General features: G+C 35.8%; 1 protein-coding gene across 2 annotated transcripts in view; it reads right to left on the bottom strand.

The window, feature by feature from the left end:
• Positions 1-1445: 1445 nt before the first annotated feature.
• MAK (male germ cell associated kinase) overlaps positions 1446-27237 on the bottom strand; it is a 28933-nt gene continuing 3141 nt past the window's right edge. Inside the window, exons 2-14 of one of the 2 annotated variants that reach the window (XM_031049728.2) lie at positions 24935-25273; positions 23232-23286; positions 22186-22307; positions 21059-21138; positions 19248-19380; positions 18988-19159; positions 15704-15871; positions 13649-13969; positions 12473-12663; positions 11806-11936; positions 9988-10119; positions 5563-5691; positions 1446-2919 (exon numbers count right to left, since the gene is read on the bottom strand). In XM_031049728.2, coding sequence (XP_030905588.2) covers positions 2768-2919; positions 5563-5691; positions 9988-10119; positions 11806-11936; positions 12473-12663; positions 13649-13969; positions 15704-15871; positions 18988-19159; positions 19248-19380; positions 21059-21138; positions 22186-22307; positions 23232-23286; positions 24935-25035 — 1887 coding nt within the window. In that variant the 5' untranslated portion in view covers positions 25036-25273 and the 3' untranslated portion in view covers positions 1446-2767. Of the gene's footprint in view, positions 2920-5562; positions 5692-9987; positions 10120-11805; positions 11937-12472; positions 12664-13648; positions 13970-15703; positions 15872-18987; positions 19160-19247; positions 19381-21058; positions 21139-22185; positions 22308-23231; positions 23287-24934; positions 25274-27237 lie in introns of those variants that run through there. The other variant, XM_031049729.2, reaches the window with a different exon arrangement.

Genomic DNA, 27237 nt, shown 5'->3' on the forward strand with positions numbered 1-27237 from the left:
CTTGAGCACAGGCAGTGAGATTTCTTGAGGAGAAACTACTTGCACACCTTTCTAGGGCATTCATCATCCTGAAGAGTTCAGCTTTGGGTGCTCACTTTAACCTCTTTCCTCTCTGCACAGAAACAAAGGGTGTGCAGGACTGCACATGATTTTGTTTGTAAATCAACCTTTCAAGTGCCTAATTCCAGGCCATGGACCCAGCATTGGTGGGCAGATGTCTGAAAATCTTTGCTGTATCTCAGAAAGCTTCATAAGCCAGACATTAACATTTAAGCCACTTCCCTAAACTACTGTATGGGTTACTTACCTTTTCATATTGCTTTTGAAAGAGTTTTTTTCTGTGGAAGTAAGGTGCAAACAAATACATCCGGAATAAATTGAGATTCAGCAGTTTTCTAATTCTATAATGCTGGTCTCTTATCAGGTAACTTCACATTTTGGCTGCAACTGTCCTTCAATGGAATAAAGACAACAGAAAGCAGGGAATTGGACTGATAAGCTTTTAAACTCTTAGACCAAACTCTTAAGACTTGCTGCTCTTTCATGAGTTTTGGAAATGGTAGCTTGAATTCAGAACAGCTGGTAGAACTCTTGTTACTGCTTTCCATGTTCAGGAGAAACAGTAGTAAACCAGGGAGGAGAAAAAAGCTTTACATATTTTTTACCCCCTTGGAAGTTTATCAGGATATATTTTAAATGTCTTAAGCATTCTATGGTGTTTCTGCACTAACAGTTTAACGTGTATCAATGAATCAGAGTTAAAACAACTATATAAAGCATATTTATTCTTACTACTGATTGTTCTTGCTGTTTGTGAGAATTTCTGAACACTTGTTATGCTTTGATTATAGACAAGTAAAGGCTGTTATGGTTTATGTCAAAGCTGTTCCATATGGTAAGGACAGCATGTTTCTTTTAGCTATGTTCAGTGCCATAATTAGTAGCTGTTTATTTTTTTGCTCTATGTAACTTACGGACGTGTGACCTATGGACATGGTATTAGTCAATTCCTTGACCAGACTGTGCTTTTAACTAAATCACAGCATCTTGTACTAGAGATAAGTGATTAATTTTTTGTGTTTGTTGTTTTTTTTAATTACAAAACCAGTGCATTTATGCCTGTGAATTTAAAGGTTGAGGCTGTCCTTCACTGCCACAGCCAGTTACAGGTATACTTTAGAGATAGCTTAAAATGCATTTAAACAGCATAGAGGCATCTGTTAATATTAAGGAAATGACAGATAGTTATGCCTAGACCAATAGCAATTGAATTAAACCGTCTAGTGCATTACTAAGCAGATATCCTTATCTAGTTCTTCCAGTACTGAAAGTGGCATTTTCTTTAGGTGCAATTTTCATAACAAAATAGTTGACTTTTTAATACAACTGGTTTAGATTAAATTGATGTCCAGGAAGTTAATGTAACCCATATATTATAACACATGTCAACAACAGGAATTTAAATTTTTATATGCAGTTACAAAAGCCATACAAATACATTTTTTACAACGCTTAAAACAGCTTTACATCTTTAAAGAATATACTCATTTTGTACTTTAAAATGGCAGGTTTAATGTAACTACTAGGCCTAAAGCATCTACTCTAAATGCAATTGCTAACAGAAGTAGCCTAGCCCTACGCCCTAAAAACAATTTATTGTACATTGCAAAGTCCTTTGCAGGATGTTATAAAGCTTTGCATGGAAGCCAGAGAAAGTACTGAATAAGCATACAGTGACGTATTGCATTATTAAAGTTTTGGTGTGCTTTCAGGTACCTGTTAGCTTCTAAGAGCTAAACCAGAAATCAGTGTTTTTGAACAGCCCAATATCCTCCCTCATGTAGCTTATTCGTATTGTTTGGTTGGATCACCCAATAAAGACATGTAGAAACAGGAGGTTACTGAGAATTCATGCCCTTTTGACTAAGTCACTTTTAAAATAACTGACAGACTGCAGTGGTTCAGGCTCCTTAAAATGTCACTGCAACACCCCCTTGACAGGACAGGCACCAATCTCCACAGATCTTTGACCAAAAATGGTAATAAGCTAATTATAACAGTAGAATCCAATTTTCAGGCTTCACTACTGCTTGGCGATGTAAGTCTAGCATCCAGTACTTGTTTAGCCGTTTTGCAGTATTGCTATATCATTCTATGGCCACATAAGGGCTAAGTTTTCAGATCTTCGTTGTGTAGTATTTATCAGTGGATTGTGTATATCCTACCACCAAGAGTTAAGTTCTCATTGTTATTATGAATATTTGCACATTACAGACCCTAAGTAACTCTTAAATACAGGTGAGCTCTGAAATCCTCGTGTGGTGCCCTTCACAAAGCCCAATCTGTGCTTTCACTCTGATCTTTCTGGTAAGGAACCAGCTGAATACCTGAAAGCACGGTGCTGCTCTGCTTTAGCCTGCTTCTTGCTGCTTGTTTATTTCAGACACATGCCAATAGTGGATGTTGAATTGGGTGAACGACCATAACAGTTGTTTTAAGAGTATGACGAGATCCATCTTTAGAAAGGTGTCAAGTAAAATCTACTTCTCTGTAGTTTTGGCAATATGTGTCATACAATACCTCAATAAATCCTACTTCACTGACACTAGTTTATGTGGTATTACGTGTATTATACAGGTAATAGAACTCAAGGTCTTTTTTTCCTTCTTTACTATTGTATAGTCTTAGGACAAGTTAGAGCAAATAGGCATTTCATGTTTCCAGTGCAGAACTGAACATAGTTGACATCTATACAGGATGGCATTTTCTATCTGTTTCCTCCATATTTGGCCATCCAGTCTGTTCTTCCATGTACTGGCTGAATTGGTGGGCGAGTTAAGATACTCAAATTTTTGGCTGCTGAATTGAAAGTAGGACCTGGTAACTGAGCACGAGCGGCTTTGGTTTTCCATGAATAATCTGAAAGGAACAAGAACTCAGAATTAATTATGACTCAAGAGCTATTTTACTCTTTTACAATTAAAGAGCTTGAAGACAATTTGTGCTCAAGGATGCTAACACAGCAGGATGCTTTGTTCTCTGACGTGCTGCCTATGCTTGTTTATAGATGACGTTAATGTTTTTTTATAATTTGTGTATCTTCTTAGTAATTCTCATCCAGTGGATACTTTTTTTGCACCAATCCCTTGAGAAAACATCGAGACTGAAATTCAGTGGAAAAACTGATGTGTATGTCTACAAGTCTGTATCTCCTGTTACAAAACCGCTACAGAATGGAAGCGTTCTTTCCTCTATCTCAAATATTTTAAAAAGCATGCAATTTGAATTTTGGTAAAATTATTAAGACCCAAACAGCCTAGACTGAAGGACAGCTTCTGGAGATCCTCTTGCTCCTTTTGAGATTTTATGCCTTTTACTTCCTTCTTCCTTAGCTAAGAACTCCTGGTGTACGTGGTGGTGAGTCCTATTCAGCTCCATTTCCTGTTTCTCTATTGATTTTGTCAGATCTGTCCAAGTCTATAGTTTGGTTTTTGTTTTGTTTGTTTTTTTTTTAAATCCCTTAATATCCTTTTAATATTGCCATCCACCTACTGTCAGGCACTGAGATGTGAAATACTGTATTCCCACCCTTCCTACTCAGATTTCCTGTTTCTGCATTTCAGATACATACCTGTACCCCAAGCTTCATGTGATTTAAGTAACTGTCCTGCTGCAGGGGTGGACAGCTCATAGTTTTCCTCATGTTCGTCACCAATTCTGCCCATTTTCCCAATCCCTTAAAGTCAGTCATTTGGGATCTCTCTTATCCAGACTCCTACTATATGTTACTATTGTTTCCTTAGCATTCCCAAAGTATATCCTGCCTTTTCCATTTCTACTTTTGTATTTTAGTCTTCTATTAGATACTACTATTTTTATTTTTAAATTTACCATGTTACAGATTTTCTTTTTCCTGCCTATGTATCGTTCTGTTTCTTATGGAAAAACACCTATTTTTTTGTGGTATTTTTCAACAGTGTCTTGAACCCATTAAGAAGCCAGGCAAGGATCAACATATGTAAAAGGAGGAATCTCAGGGAACTGAAATAGGGCGTCAGGTCTCTACCTCTTTGAAAATGAATACTGTTCCTTTTATTGTAGGCTGGCATTCCCTATCTTTCATCAACAAGTATGATTCCAGCCTACCCTCTCTTGGCAATAAAGGTCATTTTTCTTGGGTGTTAGCATTTTCCTCAAAGAAACTGATCTTCTGTGCTACATTAAATTATTTAAATTATGGCATTAAAAATTTAACAAATGAAGACAGAATAAAAACAATTGAGAGCATAACTTATTTCACTTTGGATAATACAAAGCAAAGGGTCACCAAAAATGTTAATGTTCAAATATTGACAGATAGGAGATAAAACCTGCCATTTGCTTCATCCTTATCTCTCTTCCCATGCAAGTATGCAGAGTTTAGGATAAATACGAGGGGGTTAAGCAATAGGATTCTTGCTCTTCTCCAGGACATGGAAGAGTCTCTTAATTGACCTACATCTGCCAGCCTTTCTGACCTTTACTACACATTTTCAATTTCTAATTACAGATTAACAGTGAATTTCTTTCCCTTTGGATCACTACATGTAATTCCTTTTCGTTCTTGCTATTCACAGCAGTCTAGAGATAGTTGCAGATTTTGTCCTCCTGTGAACTTACTGATCCACACACTGTGACAAATCAAAACTCTTGCTGTTGTGTTTCAGCTGTGAGTTGATAAGATAATGAAGTGCAGCTCTAGCCTTCCCTGACGGGCTTCTGATTGACTCAGAATATGAATACATCTACGCATATTTGATATATGCATGCCATCTCTTCCCCCACTCTCCTTTTCAGAGGTTACTTGCAAGTGTCTAAGGGGAACAGGTAACTAAAAAGAGCACATCAGCAAAAAGACAACATCAGGCAGGACCATATCAGATTGGTCTGCCATAGGCCCTTTAGTTAAACAATTCTGATTAGTTTAGGTGCTTGCTATTTCCTTGGAAGTAACTAGTGAAGTGTACTGTTGGGTTTGGAGAACGGGTCTAATTCTTCATTCACAACCCAGTTTCTCTTGCATCCTTGAGCACTTCTGCCCATCTCCTCTGGAAACATGCCAGGAAGGAAGGTGCTCAGAATGTCATCCATACCATAGAGGATCCAAGGTAACAGTTATGTTCAGAATGGATTTCACATTGTTTTTAACTAATTAATGAAACAGTCTTTTAATGTACAGTAACATACAGTTATGTCATAATGTATCATAACCATTAAGAACTGGTCATTTGCATTCTTGTTTGGCTTTTCCCTTGTATAATGTAGCAATATTGAAAGTTTGACTTCACAAAGCACTCTTGTGGTATTTCATGGGTACAAGAGAAGTGTCATCCCAGTATCCACAGACTTACATAGCCAGCAGAGTGTTAAGAGCGATTTATGGCCAAGAATTTTATTTACAAAACTTGAGGAAAATTTTACTAAGGGCTAATAAATCTAAATTTATAGGAATAACTTTAAGGAGCATGGGAAATGAACACTTCTCTTTGTCTTGGATACATGTGGAAAAAGTGTGTTTCTTACCTGATACAGGTGCACCAAGAGGAGCTAGCTGTATCCGTTGTCCTGCTGATCCAACTTCTTTTTTATGAAAGGAAGAGCTATATACTCCTGATGGGTTGTAAGCAGCACCACTTACAAAGCCAGGATTTCCTGTTGACATTACAGAGGTTTAATATTTTCACTTGTGTTCAGAAAACCTTGCCTACTTTTTAAAGTCACTTCAAAATATATTTGCAATACCACAAGATTTCCAAGCATGAATGTTCTTTAAAAGTTCCCTAGTACTTGTCTGTTGGAAAAACTGGAAAAAAAGTGTATGTAATTCTTTGCTTTGTGTATTAGTTAGACCTTTTACAGCATTTAAGAGGCTTGCTAAGCTGCAGATCCAGTACATCTGATCTGCAGTTCAGCGGGAATAAAGACAACAGAGCATGACAAACATCTCATTAAGCTTAGACCATGTAAAACATTTACACTGAGTTTTAGAGAAAGGTAGGATCTTACCTTTTGCTTATAGCTACTTGCTTTACTGAAAGCTGCTTTGAGCACTTTTATCTAGTGGTGTGGTTCTGTACTTAGTATTAAATCTGTGAACTACAAGGCCATGCACTGTAGTTTTAATTTGACCTTTATCAAGTATGAGCATTTTTATCATACTAGTACTCAGCATGGTTTCATTGGTAATTGCAGTAAAACACACAGTATCTGATCTAACAGCCTTTTTGTCTCGTCAGTCTCTGGCCTCAGTGCAATTCCAAAATGCTTCTCATCACACAAACACTCCCAGTCTTCTGTGATAATTTCAGAGCTTAGAGCAGTTGATCTATAAGCTGCAAAACTGGTCAACTACAACCCCAAAAAGGTATCCTCAGCGAATTATAGCTATGTAATATTGCAAATCTCCCCGTTCAAGAGCACTAACAAAAAACCATTCAGCTAACTCAGTTTCGTCAGCCTCTCCCAACTGTCACTTTTATCAGTTCCACATATAGTTGGGTTTCCATGTGGGCTCCCTGTGTCCAGTTGATTCCAGTCTCTAGTTGATGCCAGTCTCCAGCATAATGAAGAATGACACAAAAGCCTTGGTGAAAAATACAACTTTAATAAAAGTATTCTAAGAAAAATGAACTTCCTTGTAGTCTTTAAGTTGTTCTTCCTTTTCAGGAATTTGCCTGAAAAACAAAACAACCCAGCTTTAGTGGTTTGTTCGCCTGCCTGTGCACATACACACACACATAAGGGAATGTTATTCCCTCAGTTCCTAATTATTTCACTGAGAGGGGTTCATAGGTCTGACAGCTTAGTAACATTCTTTAAAATTCTGAGACCTGAAAATATGAATATGACAGGCCTTAATTTGTATAACCTCAGAAAGACTACTTCTGCCTGCTTCTTATCTACAGCTCAGCAAAGCTGCCTATCCTGTCAAAAATTGCTCAACTATTATTTGGTTCTCCTTACCTTTTAATGTCCAGTGTCCTTTATGAACCCTTCTGCAGGAAATGGAAATGTGCAGCCAGGGGAAACAGTGTGGGTGAATCAGAGAGGTCTGCAGGGATGATCATTTGTTGGATAAGAACAAGCGAATTAAAAAAACCCCAACAATATAAAATAACAGACTAATGATAAATAAATAAAATATCTTATTGAAAAGCACAGTTCTTACCTCTGACCATTCCTGTACAAAAGAAAGGATTCTTGCTACAGAAGTATTCATCCATCAGGCATCCAGGAGGTTAGGCAAACATTCCTAGCCAAGATGTCAGCAAGTGTGTGTCCCAGGCTGTATGCCCTACCTTAAACAACACATACTTGATTCTTCATAACAAAGAATTGATGAAGAATTCATCAAGAATTGAAGAGTTTATGATAATTCATAATGATGAAGTCATTGAATCATTTGAGCTGGGTAGTGAGTGTAAAAACTCTATGAATAGCTGCAATGAAACACATCACACAAGCAGTACACACCAGAAGGGCCAGGACCTAGGGGAGGTGTGAAACGTTCCAGCAGTCTTACAATGCTTGCAGCAGTGTGTTTAGACAATAACTAGGCTCCCCAGAAACTTGAGTTTCCACCTTCCTACGCTAATGTAACCACCAAAATCTATGCTCTGTAAAATCAGTGTTGACGGAATCAGAATGCTGCCAGTGGTGTTCCAAGTGCTGTTACAGACAAGCAGTCGTTCAAGAGAGATGCATATGCTGCTTCTTTAGGATCACTTCACCCTTATCCATCAACAGTGCAATGATCAGGGTGATAAAACATTCTGTCTTTTAAAGCACAGTCAGTGCCAAGAGTCCAGAAGTCACAGTGAGGAGAACAAGATTTGACAAAACAGATTACAACTGAAAATAAAGTATATGATCATCAGGAATCTCTATTATATGTGCAATTTTTACAAGGAAATGTAAAACATAAGTAGGAAACGTGCAAAAAACCAGGCTATAATTGCTATAAATTACCTTTCAGATCCTCTAATTTTTCATTCAAACTTTCTTTGCATGATAGCTTTTCAATAGGTATAATTAAGTTCTCATCTGTAGACAGGGAAAATGAAAGGAAGAGAAAGAAGGAAATACAGAACTTTAGAAAAAGTGTATGAAGAACCTGGTTAGGTGATACAAAAGAAATGAGGGAAAATCAAGAAAGAAGAAATATCTGGCATCTTTGTAACTATATCTTATTCATTTTTTTTTTTCCAAGCAGGAAATGTTAAGTAACTTGTTAGAGTAACAAGGTTCTTTTGTAATAAGAAAATAAAAACGTTTTTACCAACAATGCAATCACATTCCAGTCGCACAAATACATAAATCACAAGTGCAAGCACTCGGGTGTATCTCCGAAGTTGACTGATCATAACCTTACAATTCTTCATAAAAAAATTATAACTATTTGCTTTTATCTTATTTCACCTTAGGGCAATGTGGATGAGGAAAAAAAAAAATGACTTAAATAACCTAAACATAGTTATTTAAACAGTAACCAGCACAGTGTCAACTTTTAGTTCTGTCAATACGAAAAAAGAACACATACATAATTTACGTGTATTGTATTTCCATGATTGGTGCTCCAGCTATCCTGATTTCATGTGTGTCTTAAATATTGCTGCCTCCCAGCAAATGAAACATCACATGCACATTAAAATACTGCTGGAAATAATACCAGGTACTTTCAAACATACTAAATAATCAGTTTCACTATTTTTTTTTTCATCAGACTTTTGACAGAAACACAAAGTAAGCCAGTAAGACAAATGCAGAATTTTTACCATAGCATGTACCTTCATTCTATTTTCAGTGCAATTGAGTAGGGAGATATCTAGCTTATTGATGCATACTTTTGGAAACAGGTCTTGGCCTTTTTATGCCTTATTCCCTTGCATGACTATGTTATGAATATATTAATTAATTTTGAGGCAATCCAGATACTATATTTTGGAAAACAAAAAGGCACATTTGATGATTGCTTAAAAAAAAAGGCTGTTGTATTCTATCAAAATTCTCATAGGTGCTGTCATTTTTCCACTTCCTAAAATCTTTCACATAATTTCAGATTAACAACTTACAGCTCACCTGACTTTCAGAGGGAAAATCAGGTTTGCTGACACTGCAGAATGGCTACTAAACTTCTATTAAAACAGGGTGCAGCTCCTGTGTGTAAATAAACCTGAAGTTCTTTATGTACAAGCATGTAAGAGTAGGTGATTTATTGGCATTAAAGTATTTGGGAGTGACTCATGCTAGATGGACAATACTGTGAAGTTGTTAATAAGGTAACCTCCCGTAACATGGTCATGTGACTGTGTACTTAAAGTACAGGGCTTAGTGGCCAGAAGATAGATTTTAGTCTTGAGTCTGATGCTTTCCTCAGTCAAGTCCTAGATAAACCTTTTAACTAGTCCCACTCTATAAAATATTGATAATAGCATTCTTTACAAAATGCAGTACCAAAAGGCACTTTACTGCAAGTTCCTTGCTGAAAATAAAGGGACTTTTCATGCAGCAAAGTATTTAGGACAAGGCTAGTAGATTATTAAAATACATGTTTAGAATATGAGGCTGTACTTTTATTACATGAGCACACTACTCACCATCTTGTTTTCATATGTGAGACTACTGTTTTGATAGGGTTCATGGCAACGGCCCAGGCAGTAATGATGTCAAACTATTTGCTTAAAGTAACAAAGTAAAATAATGGTCTACAAGGGTTATGAACAAAATTTATCTTGGCACAAATTTATAACAGGGGCTGGTCTATAGTTCCTGTATGATCTGAAAGTAAAATACTTATTTTACACTTGAAGTTGTTATTTTAAGAGACTGTTAAAACAAGACAACAAGCTTCAACCTAGAAGCTAAGCCTGACAACAGAAGCTAAACCATATGGTCTTAATTAATTAAAGTATGATGAGATATAATGCGACCACTTTTAATTACTTTTACCTGTAGTATTTCTGTTGAAAGTTGTTCCTCCTCCAGCATGTGCCAATGGTTTAGAGTACAACTGGTTGTTCCAGGTTCCATGTAATCCTTCTTTACTGACTGCTGCTAAGGAGACACTCTTAGGGTTTACACCTTAGGGGAAAAAAAAAAAAGGAAATTTTATAAATATCAATTCTCAAACATAATTCAACCAATGAAAAATGGACATTTCTAGAACAGGAAAACAACACTGAATTATTTGTAATACAATGTAAACACCATTAATTTAAAAAACAACACCCATCGATTAGGTTACGTTTTTTAGCCAAACCATGAAAACTAGAGACACAGTTAAGAACACTGCTAATTTTTAAGAACAATTCCCTTTGTGCTCTCAAGATAACTTTTAAAAGCCTTTTAAGTACAGTTACTTTATTTCTATAAATCTATAGTCTCGTTATTGATATTTTTGACTCCCAAACAAATAACACAGATTAAAAATACCTATCAAAAATTGGGGTTTTCAAGGCTGAAAACAAGCTATTTCTTCAAGATATAAGTTAGAGTAGAACACAGAGGCTCTTGTCACCTCAGTGTGTTATAAACATTACAAGAGTTTCACAGCATGAAAGCAGCTCCCAGATCTAGTGGTAACAGAACTAAAGTAATATGGGTAAATAACAAATACACTCCTTGGAGCTATCATTTTCTTAAGTGCTGAAATTATTTTTTACATCTATGCTTTTCTCATTGAAAGTTCTACTAAAACCAGAGAGACATTAGAAGCACACTAAGAAATAAAGATGAACTTTCTGTTCCATTTATGTTTCCTTTATACAGGTAAGCTCCACCCACCCTCCATTTTTTTTTTCTTTTGGACTTAAGCTGTTTATTCTCTGAGCATCCTATTTAACATTCAAGAAGTGGTTTCATATTCAGAAGTCATCAATGGCCTAATGAATTCCTGAGAAATTAGTGATACATTGTCACAAAACAACTTGTCTGACAATCAAGAAATCCTTTGTGAGCCACCTAAATTCTCATACGTGGGTTACAGTAGATGTCATGATGCACTTACTGTAACTGTGCAAACTGTCGTTACAATAAAGAAAACACCAAGAGAATACCAAGGAAATAATTTGATTATAGAACACATTCAGAATACTAACTGAAGGACACATTCTCTTTTTTTAATTCCTCCTTCCGATTCTTTTTCCTAGCATTTTCATCATTTCATGTTATTTTCCTGATAAAATCACCCAGATTTAGACTAGCTATCTATTAATTTTTAAAGAAGATGACTGCCTTGGGAAGGCAAATGAGTACGTGAGTGGCTGGTATTTCTATCACAAGGGTAACTGTGCTTACCAGAACTTTAAATTAAAAAAACCGCCAACCTCCTGACATTTCAAAACTGAGAACTATGCTCTCTCTCCATATATATATATATATATACATATATATATACATATATATATATATATGTAGTTTCTTTAGTCCTCAGATACATTTGCTTATGGGTCAAATCAGGATATATCCCTAGGAATCCAAGAGACACTGGATTCATATTACTGAGGGGTTTATATGTTAGTAGTCATAAAAAGGCCTGTGAGCTTTTGTGGTGTACAAGCAGCATTGAACTCCCACATTTACATGGCCAGGAACTTCTGCATTAATTATGATGAGAGACATTATGGGAAAAGCATTTAGGCCAAAACTTGAAAATTTAGCCTGGTTATGAACAACAAAATCATCCAGCGTGAAATCGAAAGTTTGAGTGGAGCATACCTAGAGTGTTCATAACTTGTATTTTCTGTATGTATTGACTTTTACCCTTACCAGGTAGATATCTTGATTGTCTTAAGTAGTACTGCTTTGCTGATGTATTTAATCTTCCAGAATCATTTGTCATTGGAACCTTATTTTCCCCTCCTGGCTGGGTAGAGAACGAAGTTTTTGGTTCTGGCACACTGAAACAAATCAAGATGTTCAAACAAAAATCAAGATGTGATCAACTGCTCCAGCATAGAATACCACAAGCTGACCCTAGCCTGAAGAGGACTCTTACCCTACTTTCATCAGTAAAATTGATTCCCACAAAGTAACGGCCAAATCTCATACCTCATGGGAGTTTGACCTAGGACAAAGGAAAAAGCGTATCCAACACTATGGAATTCAGGTAAATGTGGATAACTGTGGCAGAGCTGAGAGCCACACTTAACAGAAAAAAGAAATTAAGTTAGGATATCTGGTTTTAGTAGAACACACTGTTTCTTAATAACATGACAAACATCTAAACCATATGGTCCCTGAAAACAAATCTGATTCACTTTGAATACTACTGGTGCTGTATCAACACCACACACAAAGTTACTCTGCTTATACAGCTCTCTGCATTCTTGCAGAAGTTTGGTGACTTATATTTTAGCAGAGTTGTCTTAATCAATCTATAAATCTACTGGATATTGCTTACTAAAAAATGTGATTTTACAATTATGGGACTTACCTAAAAAGACTTTCCTTGTTTTTCTTTTCTTTTAACAGCGCAATGCTAGGTTTCTTTGAACATGACATTCCAAATTCTGTGTCATCCAAGTCATCCCAGCTATCCACAGCCTTTACCAAAGTCTGACCCCATCGTCTTCTGCAGCTTTTAGGACCTACTGCACCACTCTGAGGGCCATTAGCTGTTTGTTTCTATTTTAAATATGAAAAAAGCTTCAATTCAATTCTATATTTTGTATCTAGTTCACTTCCTGACTACACTTACGAACTTTAAGGGCATGATTTTAAGCAGAAAACATAATAATGCTGGCAAGTATTTTGAGTGTAACTCATTTAGACTGTCATCCTTCTCAAATCTACCTGAAATACTGAAGTTAATGTTCAACCTGCAGACCCAGTTCAGTGCTCAGTCTCTACTCCTTGTGTCTTGCTGAACTCATGCTCTCAAATAGTGATATAGATGAACTGACACAGGAGTAGAGCACTCTGGTGCAGAACATTCACGGCAATTATACTCTGGGTTTAGGCATGCCAGTTGCAGTGGCCCCAAAGTAAATACAGCAAATAGAGTTACCAGGCTTTTCTTTAACACTATTTTCCAAAGAAATTACTAGATTTTAAAACTGTCCTTTCATAGGAATGCAAACTACAGTCATATATTTTCTGAATACCTATTATTCTTAACATACTTCATATTTTAGTTCAGCAAGTATAAGTGGAAAGCAAAACGAAGGTTATGAAGCTTAATGTTCATCCTGCTAAAAATCTTCCTTGATAAATTCTTACAATCTTAGTAACTGGATGAACTCTCAGATGTTTTACTGCTTGAAGCAAGCAAAGTTCTCCCTTTCCACTTCTCTATTATACACTAACACTGGTTTTGGGAACTGTTTCTCAAAGGTCAGTAAACGCTAGCTATTGTAACTACTTAGCTGTTGTTACTGCATAAGCATGACAGTAAAGGCTATTATAAATGAACATACACTGTTGTTAGAAGCAATCTATTCTTATTTGCTGTGAAATTTCAGTAAGTTGCCAGTTGTATCCTTTATGAGTCCCTAGCAACCTGTCTATATTTCCTCTAATAAAATGTCTGACAATTTTCAAGGGATTGCCTGGCTGAATATAGTAAGACCTTTTAATAAAACCACCTAAATATTTATTGAAGACAACTTACTGGCAATGAGTTTTTATTGATAGCTGGTAAAAATGGTTGTGCCTGTGGCTGCTGCTGTTTTGGTACTTGCTGGTTAGCAGTATTCTGAGGCAACTGAATTTGCTGGAGAGGCTGGTGGTTAACCTTTGACAAGGGCTGTGGCTGTGTTTTGTCAGGTACATCCGGTGAAGACAGAGGTTCTGGCTTGGATATAGCTTCCAGTTTAGGTAAAATTGGCTTTGGCTCTGTTGGCTGAACTGCTTTAATAGGAGTCTGCTTCTCCAGATACTGTGGAGGAGGTCCTAAAACTTGTCCAACTTGAAAGTAAGGGTACTTCAAAGCCTTAAGAAGAAGATACAACATATTAATTTTGCTTCAAAAAGCTTACTTTAAGCAGGTTCCTGAAGCATTTGAGCAAGCCATAAGGCAGAGATGCAAGACAAATGCATAGTGAGATCATGTGTAAACAGCATGAATTGATAATTCTGTATTTTAAACTCTTCCCATCATATAATTTAGTAAGATGGGTCCAGTTGTAACATGTTAACAGCAGTCACGTCCTTTCTTTCCCTCCTTTACTTCTAGGTTTTGCAGAATCTGTGTTTTGCCATGCATTTTACATTCAACATCATTCTATATTCATGCAGCAACAAATTTCTGTCTTAGATGAGGGAGTCTCTACTACCTTTACCACATGCTTTATTACATGTTTCCACTGCTATGTATGTTTTGGCAACTTGATGAACAGATTAAACCAAACAAAACAAAAGACCAAAACCCCAGAATTATCATGATTGCCATTTAACATTAATGAATGGGTTTTACAATTAAAGTTTCTCCTTTATTTTCTTATCACCAGCTTTCCTTGGTTTTGTTTTGCTTTGAAGTACAGTCACTATGTTTGCTGTAATTTCATGGTATTTATTAGGAACACAGTGTCTGTCTTCAGGCAGATGTGTATTTCATTCTTTTTCTCTGATCTTTTAATGTCCACCTCTAGACAAACAGCATAGACATACCTTAGAAACACAGCTCCTCCTATGTCAAAACAACACACTCTGCTACTCCTTCTGCGTACGATCCTACTCTTTGTTAGTTCTCAAAGAGATGTTTTGCTTCTGCTGCACTTGAGAACTGCTGCCTTTGTACACAATTCAATGTATATGCATTAAGCTCTGCTTTTGGCTGTGGATTACACAAATGCTGCAGCTGCTTCCTTGATAACTCACTTTGGCAAAAGCTGGTTGTTTACTTTCATAAAGCACCATGCAGTATTCGGTACAGGGATATATAGCAGTGGACTAGATTTAGATCTCAGTGACTGTAACAATAGATATGCTTTCTAAAGTGGAGAGAAAGGGTTGCTTTACTTGGTACCATCTGCTTAACCACTTCTGAAACACATTACATCCACCTAGGATAACTTGCAATATGTCTTTTTCCTTTCCCTATTGTATTCTCCTTTTGTACCTTCTAAACAGGATTGCACTAGGTATGAATACCAGATTAAAAAAAAAATCAGGAAAATATAACCATGTTGGTACTTGAAATTGTTCTTTAAAAGTAACTTGGAGAAAAACAGTAATCTTTGTGACCTACTGGTATGTTCTTCATAAAGTTCTTAGCACTTAGTACGGTTTACATGCCCTTTTCAACTAAAAATAGCTCTTATATTCTTAGCTCTTCCATACTGCAATTCCATCTGCAACTTCACAAAAGTAAAGTTTAATTTTAAATATTCCTCTTTGTACAGATGGGGGAGGAAAAAGCAAAAAGCAGGCAGCAGAAGTGACATACAGTTACAATTGAGGAAACTTGCAGCTCAGATTTTTCTCTGTCCTGTACAGAGAACATTTTAGAATACACCAATACAGAAGACAACATTGCAGAAATAGCTGAAGAGTTTATGCTGTCTCCTGAGTAAGGTTTAGAACTTTCTCACTGCTAGGTTCATTCTCACCAAAGTGTTCAAAATGAGACATTTCTCTGGCCATCAGTATTACAGCAATGAAACCATTTCTATATTTACAACTTTTTAACAAGCAAATTCCATCTTAATCATTCAGGTGCTCAGACCTGACTTGCTGTAGGCCTCTTCTTTGGATTCCAGTTCAGCATATCACTCATAAGTTGTATTGCTTCATTGCTTGCATTTGGGATGAGAGTTTTTAGGCTTATGGGGACACACTGTGGGAAGCGGAAATTCATGGCAGAAGCAAGGTGGTATCCTTCTGGCCAGTCACTCTGTTTCAAAGAAAATTAAAATCAGTACCAAAAAAGAACAAAGACTATGTATATTTAAGTTACTAGATCAAATTTAATTTTATGCAGCTTGAGTCATCTTGGTTTGCACAGCTCCTTCCTCTATAGTGGAAAGCAGGCATTTCTATTTTCCATTACAATTACTACACCAGTGATCTCAACATCAGTCTCCAGGGGTGGTTTTTCTCAAGCTTTCTTGTAGGTAAAGATGGAACCATCATTGTGGGTACCGCACCTGGACATTTTCTACCTGAAGGAGAAGAGAGTGTGGCAGTACCAGAAGCAGTACTGAACCTCCCATCTACTACAGAAATGAGCTCAAACACCTGACTTCAACATACCTTTATGGGAACAGTGGAAGTGAGGCCCTTCCACCCAGCATATGTGGTCCTGTAATGGTAGTGTAGCCTACACTATACCACTGATTCCACCATTCAGATAGTCAGTGGTTAAAGTACAACTAGACACTATTACAGCATGAAAAAAAACCCCAACCCAGCAAAACAAAAACATGACAATGAGAATTTTTTTTCGAGTGTTTTAACTTTCCGAAAGTAAACGCTGAAGTCCTTCTTTGCCTGATAACTGTTTGAACGTAGAACTATTAGATTATAAAAGACCTCAAGAGATATCTAATCCATGCCCTTGTCCCTTCCTGCCAGGTGTTAGTCTCAAAAAGCTTCCAGTGGTATTCCACAACCTCTCTGAACAGTTTCTTCCAGAGCTTAATTCTCCTCAAGATATAAAAATTTAGGTTTCTCTTATGACAATAAAAGACCATTGCTGCGTGTGCTATCATCCATGGATACCAAGGAGGAATATTTATTTCTTCTCTCTAAACCAGCCTTTTTATACATTAAAAGGTATTTTTCTTCCTCCCTTACTGGATTTGATGGCATTCTGTCTGCCAGAGATAGTGATAAAGGAACAATCAGAATTAAGTTGCAAGGGTTGCACATTGAACTAGTGAAGTGCAGGGATAGGATGAAGACACTACAAGTGCAAAAATGAAAAATACATTTCAATTTATTAAAAAAAACATCATTTGGAATTATTGAAAGTGGCATTGCCAACCTTCAGCTAATGAAAAAGCATTTAATTCATCTTTCCTTTTCAGACTGTCATCAGCTTCTTTATTAAACTAGCTTAGTACAAGTGCACCATCACTGCCAGTACTTGAATGGTACAACTTATTTTATTTATAAAATAAATAAACCAAAACTTTATAAATAAAGCAACTTCATTTATTAAATAAAGCAAAACAGTTGCATGTCACTATTTAAAAAAAAAAAAATCAAACTCACAGATGTCATTAGTATGGTAATACAGACAAACAAAGGAAGGCAAACTGGAATTAAGATGGCTTCTGGGCATAATTCTTGTAATTCCTTACTGCAGGAAAATGGAATACATGAAAATACATGTTCGAAAAAAAAACATATTTGGAAAACTATCTGCAAAACCAGACTCTTAAAGTAACAGGTTATGTTTTTCAGAATGCAGAATGTAACAAATTTGTAACAATTGAACAATTTGTGACAAGTGCATCATTTGTTGTGACCATTCCAATAATTTAATATTTAAGTACTCTTCTCCTACAGCAACCTCCCTGAAGAGGGAATGTCTTTGCATTGTTGTAAGGAGATAAAATTCCCAAGTCTGTCCACCAGATGACAGGGGCACAATGGAACTAATTGAAGCTTCATGATCCCATAGCCTGCACTTCCAGAACTTGTTTATGCTATATATTGCAAATGTTCCAGAAGGTCTTATGTTGCTCTCTTTCTCACTCTAAATATCCACCAAAATGTTGTTCTTCCTATCCAAGACTTCTGAGCTGCTTAAGACACTTATCATCCGTGTCTGAAAACTGGAGTCTTAAAATACTGTTCATATTACACATTATTTCTGACACACAATTTTTGTAACAATCACTGGTTTACACATCCTGGCAATCTGCACTTACTCCTCTAGACTCAGTTTTCACTTCCCCAACATATCATTTATAACTCTCTATCTCTGACCTGTCATGAGTTTACACCTTATTCTCAGTATGTTCTCTTGGATGTTTTTCCACCACTTCAAGCTTTGCATGTTCCTAGGTAGCTTAATCCATTTCTGTTCCTAACTTCTCTATTGATAACTGCTCCTTTACTGAACAAGAATTATGCTATATGTTATAATCAGTAGAACACTAATGAAATTGATGTTTTACTCTTCCACTCACACATTTTCCACACCTAGAGACTCTGTGTTCAATCAGTTATCTCACCAAGTTCTGTTTGTACCCATAAAGTAATGATATACATCTGCTATATCTTACCTGATTAAAAAAAAAACACCAAAAAACAGAAAAACAACCCAAACCTTGTAAGCTCTTTTTTCAGTTTATTCAATATTTTGAAATAATTTATTCTTTTCTTGCATGTTTATATAGCCACTTGTCTAAACATTTTAACTGCAGTAAATACAATTGCATATTTTTATATGCATTACCCAAATGTTTCTTGTAATTTTAAATAGCATTTAGCATGCTCAGAAATAACTGACAATATTTGCTTCTTCTCTAAAATACTGCACATTTTTCCTCCATTACTTTTTATTGCTAATAATATTTATGAGAGATCTGTGTCTGAGATCAAATGCTTCCTCTATGGTTTAGTATTAAGAAAAGCATAATTTATCTTATTTATGGTATCTTCCACAAGCTCTAAATTCTAGGTGCCTAGAAGAATTATGCTTTCAGGAAAGGGAAGCAAATTGACTATATGGAATTCTAGGAGACTTCTGATGTTCTTTCCAGTATGTACAGCTTTCAATAACTGAACTAAACAATTTTATCTGTATTTCATTAGAGGAGAGCAAGCCTACACATAATAGTATGACATAGAACAGATACTGATATACAACAAAAGACTAGCATTACATGCCTTAAGAGAAGTTTAAGATACATACAGTCGATAAAACCTTATGTCTACAGGAAACTTACTAAAGCAATAAGTTATATGGATGTTCCAAAAGAAAGATAACATTCAATGTTTTATAATATTTAAAAAAAATTACTTAAATACAATTGTGTGATTTTTTTTGAGTCTTACCTTCTTTGGAGTCCCTAATACTTGGCAAATTTTGAAGATTTCATCTACTTCACTTGTGCCTGGGAAAAGAGGTCTTAGTGTGTATAATTCAGCCATTATGCTGCCAACTGCCCACACATCAATAGGTGAACTATAGATAGATGATCTTAGCAAAACTTCAGGAGCACGATACCTATAAGGATGGAAAGAAATAATAGATAAATTAAAATGGTAAGAGGAAGCTCATTAGTTAGAATAATGTATTAACTTAATATACTTACCACCTGGTAGAAACATAATCTGTATAAGGTGGTTGAGATCTTAGTTCTCTAGCCAAACCAAAATCTGCTATTTTCACAAGTTCTGGTCCAATACAGAGAAGGTTTTCAGGCTTCATATCTCTATGAAAAAATCCTATAAAAGACCAGATGGAAAAGAACAGTGAATTATTATATCATCACCTCTTAGCAACCTCTAATATAGTAATCTAAATGGGATATTTTGGAAGAATATAGTTTTGGTGTGGTTTTTTTTTGGTGTCTTTTTGTTGTTTTTTTTTTTTAATTCAACAGAAAAGAATGGCAACACACCCCCCCCCAACAAGCACACGCATTTTTCCCCCCAGTGATTATTATACCAAGTATTCTTTAACTAACAAATGTAAACTTCCATTAACATATTGAAGAAAATTAATTCGCTATTGCAGCATTATCAAATAAATCAATTTCAGAATGTCGGAATGAAATCTTTTGCAAAAACTACAACTGCTTTGTCAGTTTTGGGTATTGGAAAATTGAGCATCTGACACACTTACTTGATTACTAAATTCCCTGAACAATTTTAACTAGTTTATTTATTATTGTGACAACAACTTGCAGATACAGACATATAAAAGATATCAAAATAAAGGTTCTTGATTACTTGCTGTTGGCTTGAGCACCTATATACCTGGACAGCGGTTATATCATTAAGCAAATCAATTCTGCTGTTTAACTGGAACACACAATTTGTTATACTATAAATCTATTTGATAGAATTGCACTTGCTACAATAAAGCATTCAATTTCTGCATGCAGAAGCTGACAACCACTGCAAGAAATTGGCTGAAATTATTCCAGTGAAGTGTAAATGTTCAAATTTATTATACCTGTTATTCCCAAACACTTCTGGTCAAACCAAAATATTAATATTCTAACTTATAAGTTGCAGTTTTTCTTAAATTCTAATTTTCTTATTCATTTCAAGTAGAAATGAGGAAGAAGAGAATGCTACTGATTAGAGAACTGTTTATGATCTTGAACAGAAAGACATGGAATTACAATTGTTGGCTATCTGAATTCATCAACAAGCCTCATCATGGTGCATGAAAAGAGATTACTGGGAACACTGTTCCTTGTTTCATTTTCAACTAACATTTTATTGTATTTGGAAATGTGATATGAAGGACAAGTACAAAATAAGAGTTGAGCATGCGAGTTTTTAAATGCAAATGAGCTTATAACCAGTATTTCAGAACGCAGTCTGTGGACAGATATTAAACATAAGCATTAAAAGTTTTGTAAATGCTGTGAAATTTCTGTTGTTGTTGTGAGCACACAGAACCTCTTACTCAGACTGTATTTATAATTCCTATGAAAACCACACCTTAAGATATTTAAATCCAGGTTGTAACTGTTGAGATAATTTATATTTTTTAGTGAATAAATTATTTTAAGAATTTTTTTAGATATAGGGTATCATTAGCTATAGTAAAGTGTCAATGATTCATAAACAGATCTTTTTGAGGAAACAGAAATGCATAGTATGGCATAGTACAAGACTCTAATTTGTTTATTCACCTGGTAACTACGGTGGGGAAAAATTACTCAATAGTGCATGAACAATATCCAGTGCTTACAAATAGAAAAGAAAATCTGATTATAGGAAAAAAAGAGTCACTTCAGATATAGTTTAAAAATGTACCATACTTGAAATAGATAATAATTTGAGATAATTAATAACCTTTGCTAGATACTTTTATTCATGTTATTACTGTGCGTTATCTTATTTTCTAAAAGAATGCCACACAGCTAAACTCTAGTACAAAACCTACCGTGTTTATGGATAAAAGCTAGCCCTTGTAATATCTGATACATCATGTTTCTGATAACTGACTCAGGGAACAACTTGGTTCTGTGAAGAAACAGATTAACAACATCATGTAATTAAAAATAACGTCTTCAGAACATACATGTTTCTGATTTTGCATAACGCATTGTGAACAGATGAAAATGGGCCCATCAAGTCTTGCACACAATGACAGGCATATGCAAATAGCCCTCATCTCAAAACTCACTTGCTGCCAGGCCTTCATTTCACTCACTTCGAGTACTGCAGAAGGACTTCTCTGCAGAGAGGCTCATGATCTTACCTTTCTGTAGAAGCTGGCTGGCCAGTGGTGTGCTTGACCAGATGAACATGGAATGCACAATAATGAAGCAAAGAAGAGACTGCACAGTGTGGAACTGTGACAGGTGTGTCACCCAGTGGTGGTAGCCTTAAAGGAACCCTGATTGAGAGCAATGCTACCCAGTTGTAGGGTAACATGGTACTAATATTGCTATTGGCTATCTCAGGATGTGAACCTAAGAGCTCTGCACATAAGGAGATAAAAAGTCTTGACAATGTCTGAAGGAAACATTACGCTAAAGGCAAAAGAATTCAACAAAGAAAAATGTTACAGAAAATGCTGGTCCTATTCCAAAGTCCACCTTTCAGGACTTGCTATGTATGGTTTGTCCAAGACTGCAACACAACACAGTCCATAGGTAGGTCTTTCTTATGAGTGTGCATGCAGGTACATGCAGATGACCATCCCCACCTTAAGCCAAATTCATGAGCAAAAGGAGAAAGAACAGTGTTTATCCAATCCTTCATACATTAAAGTGACAGTTAAGGAAGAAAAAAGAAAAAGAAAAAAAAAAAAGTACTTGGAATTTCTCTCATGGCTCTACACCCAAAGATACACAAACTATCCTGTAAACAACCTAACAAACTGCTATTTCCAAGAGCATTACAAAATTCTACCCTTAGAATTTTGCAGGTGCAGCAACTGTTCACATCAGTGGGGCTGCAACAAGAGCCAGACCCAGAAATTCCAATGTGTTCTTCAAGGCAGCATAAGAATAATTAAATAAAACATGATGGAATTTGGTATTTGTTTTGTGAAAAAAGACATACCTGTCCTTCATTAGCTGATAAAGATTTTCCTTCATGTATTCAAATACAAAGTAAAGGTGGTCATTTTCTCGTATAACTTCTTTCAATTTTATTACATTGGCATGATTTAGCTTCTTTAGAGACTGTAATAGAGTAAAATACGGCTTTAGGTAACTCAACAGTGACTTTGACTCCTTAGCAGAACTAGATTTTTAACGTGGAAGTTTCTAGAACAGAATTTACAAAACATGTCCATCTGACAGGCCATATTTATATTGTAATCTCTGTTTTAAAGAGCAACCAAATAGCATTTAAAATTAATCTCAAAACAAAACAGTAAAAATACTAATAGTAGTTTAAACCTTCTATTTCTAAGGATTTCATCATAGCTGGAGTCATTAACACAAAAGCCTAATTCTCTACAATGAAAGACAGTTCTGAATCTCTAACAGCTCTTGCTCACAGAACTGAATAAGAAAATCCATTTTTTTTTGTTATGAAACTTTAAGGAACAAAGATTCTCTTACAGGTGTTCTTTTTGGAGATACTGATTATGTGCAGTCTCCGATAAATTAAACCTAAACTATGCAGGCCCAGCTGCTTTATTAGGGAGTTTAGTACATACAGAAAATCAGATGCCTGAAACATGGGATGAGTTGGAATTTAAGCACTGAATTTCAAGTGTTATTCTATCACTCAGCCAAAACTCGAAGTGCTTTCTACAGATACCCCAAATACATGGCATAAGGACTGGATATATAGCCTGAAAATCTGCTAGTAAAATGAAAGAGCTGGATGGTAAAACTCAAAACCACACACAGAATCCATTACTTTATCTTTTCTCAAAGACAAGAGTTTGGCTATGAGACATGGCCACTGCTTGAGAACAGTGGGATATTCCACAAAGCAGCAGGAGCTCTAGGAGTTTTTGTGGTCTGTGTACTCTGTCACCCCATTTAAAGAGTTCACAAAGTTTGGCCTTATGCTTGGACATTTTAGATGCCCTTTTCCTTCACACAAACCCAACCAGACACTTATTTTTAAATGTGCTGTGTTCATCATTTTACCTTGACTTCTCTCAAGTTCATACATTCATCCCATGAATAGAACTTTCTTTTCATTCTGAAATACAAGTCCAAGATAAAGTATTTTAAGTGAGCAGCACAGATTAGCTGTATTTTGAACTTCATTTAAAACATTCTAGAATACCCATCAGCAACATAATTAAAACCAGACTCAACTCTGAGAGTTGCTTTAGAAATGTGTTTGATGATTGCAAACATTATAATACAGGAGTAGAGCCAGGGAAACCATGATAGTCCAAAGTATCAGGGACACAAAATCCCTTTGTTATCGCTTGAATTGTGCTCTTAATAATGAGAGCAACAGTGAGAATGCACATGAAAGACAGATATTTCAAACCAGAAAAATCACTTCGTTGTGCTTAAGATGTAGACTCTATGAAAACAGGAGAATTACATTTTTGAAATCTGCAAAGTATCTTGACTGTTTAACATTATAATTAAGCATCTGACTCAATCAGTCATTTTTACAAACCTGTTCCAAGGTATTAAATACCAAATAAAAATGGTTTCAAGCATCAAGCAATACTCATACAGACAACAGTCTAATATAAAACAGTGTAATACATTTATTTGTAAGTCTTGTATAGGTGCAAACATAGATATTTAGTGTTGCTGAGATCTTGGGATGGGGTTGTGAATCTCATTGCTGTATTTCTGTAAAGTTCTAGTGGCTAGAGCGAAGAGATTTAAACCCATGATTTTAATTTAAAATAAGCATATCTTCAATCAAAACTGCCCTCCCCCCAAACTCCAAACTTAAAAATCACAAAAAAGAACTCCAAATTCTGAAATCACGAGAATGAAACACACTTCTCAATGTATTGCTCCTTATGCCTAAAAATAATGAAAAAAATAAATTTCAAGGTTTTTTTTAGCTTAGATTAATATTAACTAATAGTACTAGCAGTATATGGGGAAACCTGAAACTCTCAGAAATTCTTAAAACCAAAGTCAATTATATTACAACTGTTTTTCTGCAGTAAATCCATAAATTGAGAAGAAAAAAAAAATCTCAGCAACATATAATTTCTGATATTTCAACTTGCAGCTCTGTAGGAATATGAGGGGAACGTCCCCATTCCTGTAGTACAATTACTGTTGTTTTGTAAAAATCTTAAACAAGTATGACAATGCTGAGGGCTATGCATAACACAACTTTATTGGATCCAAGGAGACAGCCTTTGTTTACCTGACCAGATTGTCACCTGGCATTTATCATTGTAACAGTATCTCAAATTTAATGCAGCACCTAAAAAGACCTCTAGGGGTGGGAAGGCCTTTCAAATCCACTCATTAAGATAGTTATTCTTACAAGTCATGTAAATAAACAAAACCCCTAATTAATCAACTGCACATTCAATTTCACTTTTCCTCTGGTGTTAGCAACCAATATTACTTTTAGAAGGAAGCACGTCTGAACTGAACAAAAGGAGCATGCAATTTTATAAGCCAAAACAAATTGGCAACTTATACAAACTAATGAGTCTCTCTCTTGATCTGTCAGCTGAAGGCAGACCCACAATCACCTCATTAAGTATCTTAATTAAAAAAATTAATTCTGTTATGTTAGTTTCCTTAAAAAGAACATTTCTTTCTATTCTACATACATGGAGTCAACAATAAAGTTAAAATTGAAAATATTTAAGCATTGGCAAGTACCTTTACTGAATTGAGATGCCACATACCTTTTGATAGCCACAAGTTCTCCTGACTCATTGCTCTTGCCCATCAACACACTGCCATAGGTGCCATCACCTAGTTGTTTCATGACTGTGTAACGGTTCATTTTTTCTAAGACCTAGATAACCCAAACCTTGTAAATTCTAAATGTCTTCTGTCTTATCAATGAATTCTGTGATCTTTGATTTTCTTAGAGAAATTTTTTTTTCCAGACTGTTTTAGGTTGGTGAAAATCTTCTCATAATGGTACAGGATATTCACTAGTCTCCTCCAAATTACAGTTACTTTGAGATCCAGGTATAAAATTCAAGAGACAGAAGAACATGGTAATTCTTATATAGATCCTAAAACAAACAAACAAAAAGGGGTGGTAAGTAATTTTACAGTATTTTAGGAGAGTTTGCTATTTGTCAACAATAACAACCCCCATTTCTTTAAATAACTCTTCAATGTAAGTAGTTCCTTTAAAATTTTCAAACCACAGAAGGTGCTTAGTCTAAGATTAGGGTTACAATAAACAGAGACTGAAAAATCAAGATTCCTGTTATAATTCCCAAGAACCAGAGAAGTGTGATTAAGCCTGGTGCCTTCTAACAGAACTTCTTATTCTTGATTTGCAGACAGCAACAGGTTCCTAATCTGTAATGAAGGCAGGTCTGAAGTTTGGGAAAACAGACAGAAGAACCCAAAGTTTGCACAGGGTGCTGTGTAAACCTAGAGCTGAATGTTGTGTTTTGGATTGGTAGTGCAAGCAGGCTTGCTGTTTGTGAAGTTAGTGAAGAAGCAAAATAAACACTGCATTCTTCACCAACATAAACTGAGTTGTTGTAAATGTACTTGGATATCTTGCTCTGAAGTTCACAAAATCTATAGCTTTAGTTAGGATTAGGCACAGCAGTGGCTGAAGAGTTTAATTTATTGTTTAGTTTTACAAGGCCTGCAGAAGGAAGTATAGAGCTCACATACTTTGGTATGCAAGGCTAGATGTGAACTGTCATTTGGAAAAGAATTCGTATTAATCAATATTGAATCTTTGTCTTCCAATACGTATGTGTAAACCTTAATTTGAATCCTGATCCAAACTTGAATCTGATCCCTAGCTTTCATTATACACAATACTATCTGTCACCAGTTCTGATGAAGGCCAGTTCCCATTGGTCCTATGCACAAATCCCAATTCTAACCTTAGCACCACCTGCCCACTAGATGTAATCCTAAAAACTGATGTTATGGTACTCAAGCAAACTCATAATAGTCATCCACTTATTTACACAGGCCTAGGAAACAATAGCAACTAATCACTGTACCATTTATTCACAATAACCCAAACGGCTTAAGCACAAACCATGGCCCGCTAAACAAATTCCAGCGCTATTGCTACCTCTTGTCTCTGCTCTCTCAAAATGCAAAATAAAGCTCAAATCAGTTGGCATCTACTGTTAGCCTACTTTTATAGAAGATGCAGGATTCAGCATGCAACTCTGTTGTCCTTATCCTTACACCAGAATTAGCTACAGGCTAGTAAGGCTGTCCAAACAGATTAAGGAATTCAAATTCATCTGGTAAAAAGCCTCAGGCCTGAGATTTACAGGCCTGGCAAAATTCAGCAATAAAATTGGCCTCTTACACGAGTGAATGCAGCATTCTCAGGCAGACTAGCCTGCTGTATAAAGGGAACATCTGCCTGGACAACACACTGATGTTTCTAAGCTCTTACTACTTGAAATGCTGCTTCCTTGGAAAAGCTGTAACACATAACTTGATACTCCCTGTTGCTTTTGTTACCAGGGAAGAATCTTAATCAGCTGTCAAGATGCCAGTAACAGGTGACCTAGAAGACATTTCAATTTATATTCTTTGCACCAGACAACCACCAGTTTGGCAGTGAAAAATATAAAGAAGTTTTTATCCATGCCTATCCCAAAGCTATCACTACAGTAAAATTAGATTGCTGGTTAACAGCATGTTCTACAACAAAGCTAAAAAACAAATTTAACACGTAACAATCATAGACAAGTCAAATTATGACTGAGTTCTAAACCGTACTTTTATACAACATAAAGTTAAATGTAACAGGATTTGGGTGCCTGTGTTTCTCTCTTTCAACAAATATCATTGTACATTGTTTAAGACACAGTTTTCAGAGGGGATTCAGCAATATCAGCCAAAGAGACCCCAAGACTGAATTCCTAGAGTTACATATACTAAAAATTTGGAGAACATACATGCATTTCATGCCTAATCTTTTGCTCTCTAAAGAACCAAAATACCAAGATGCAAACTTCTGTATTTGCAATAAATACATCCA

The sequence above is a fragment of the Melopsittacus undulatus genome, chromosome 1 (assembly GCF_012275295.1).
Source record: "Melopsittacus undulatus isolate bMelUnd1 chromosome 1, bMelUnd1.mat.Z, whole genome shotgun sequence".
Taxonomy (NCBI): domain Eukaryota; kingdom Metazoa; phylum Chordata; class Aves; order Psittaciformes; family Psittaculidae; genus Melopsittacus; species Melopsittacus undulatus.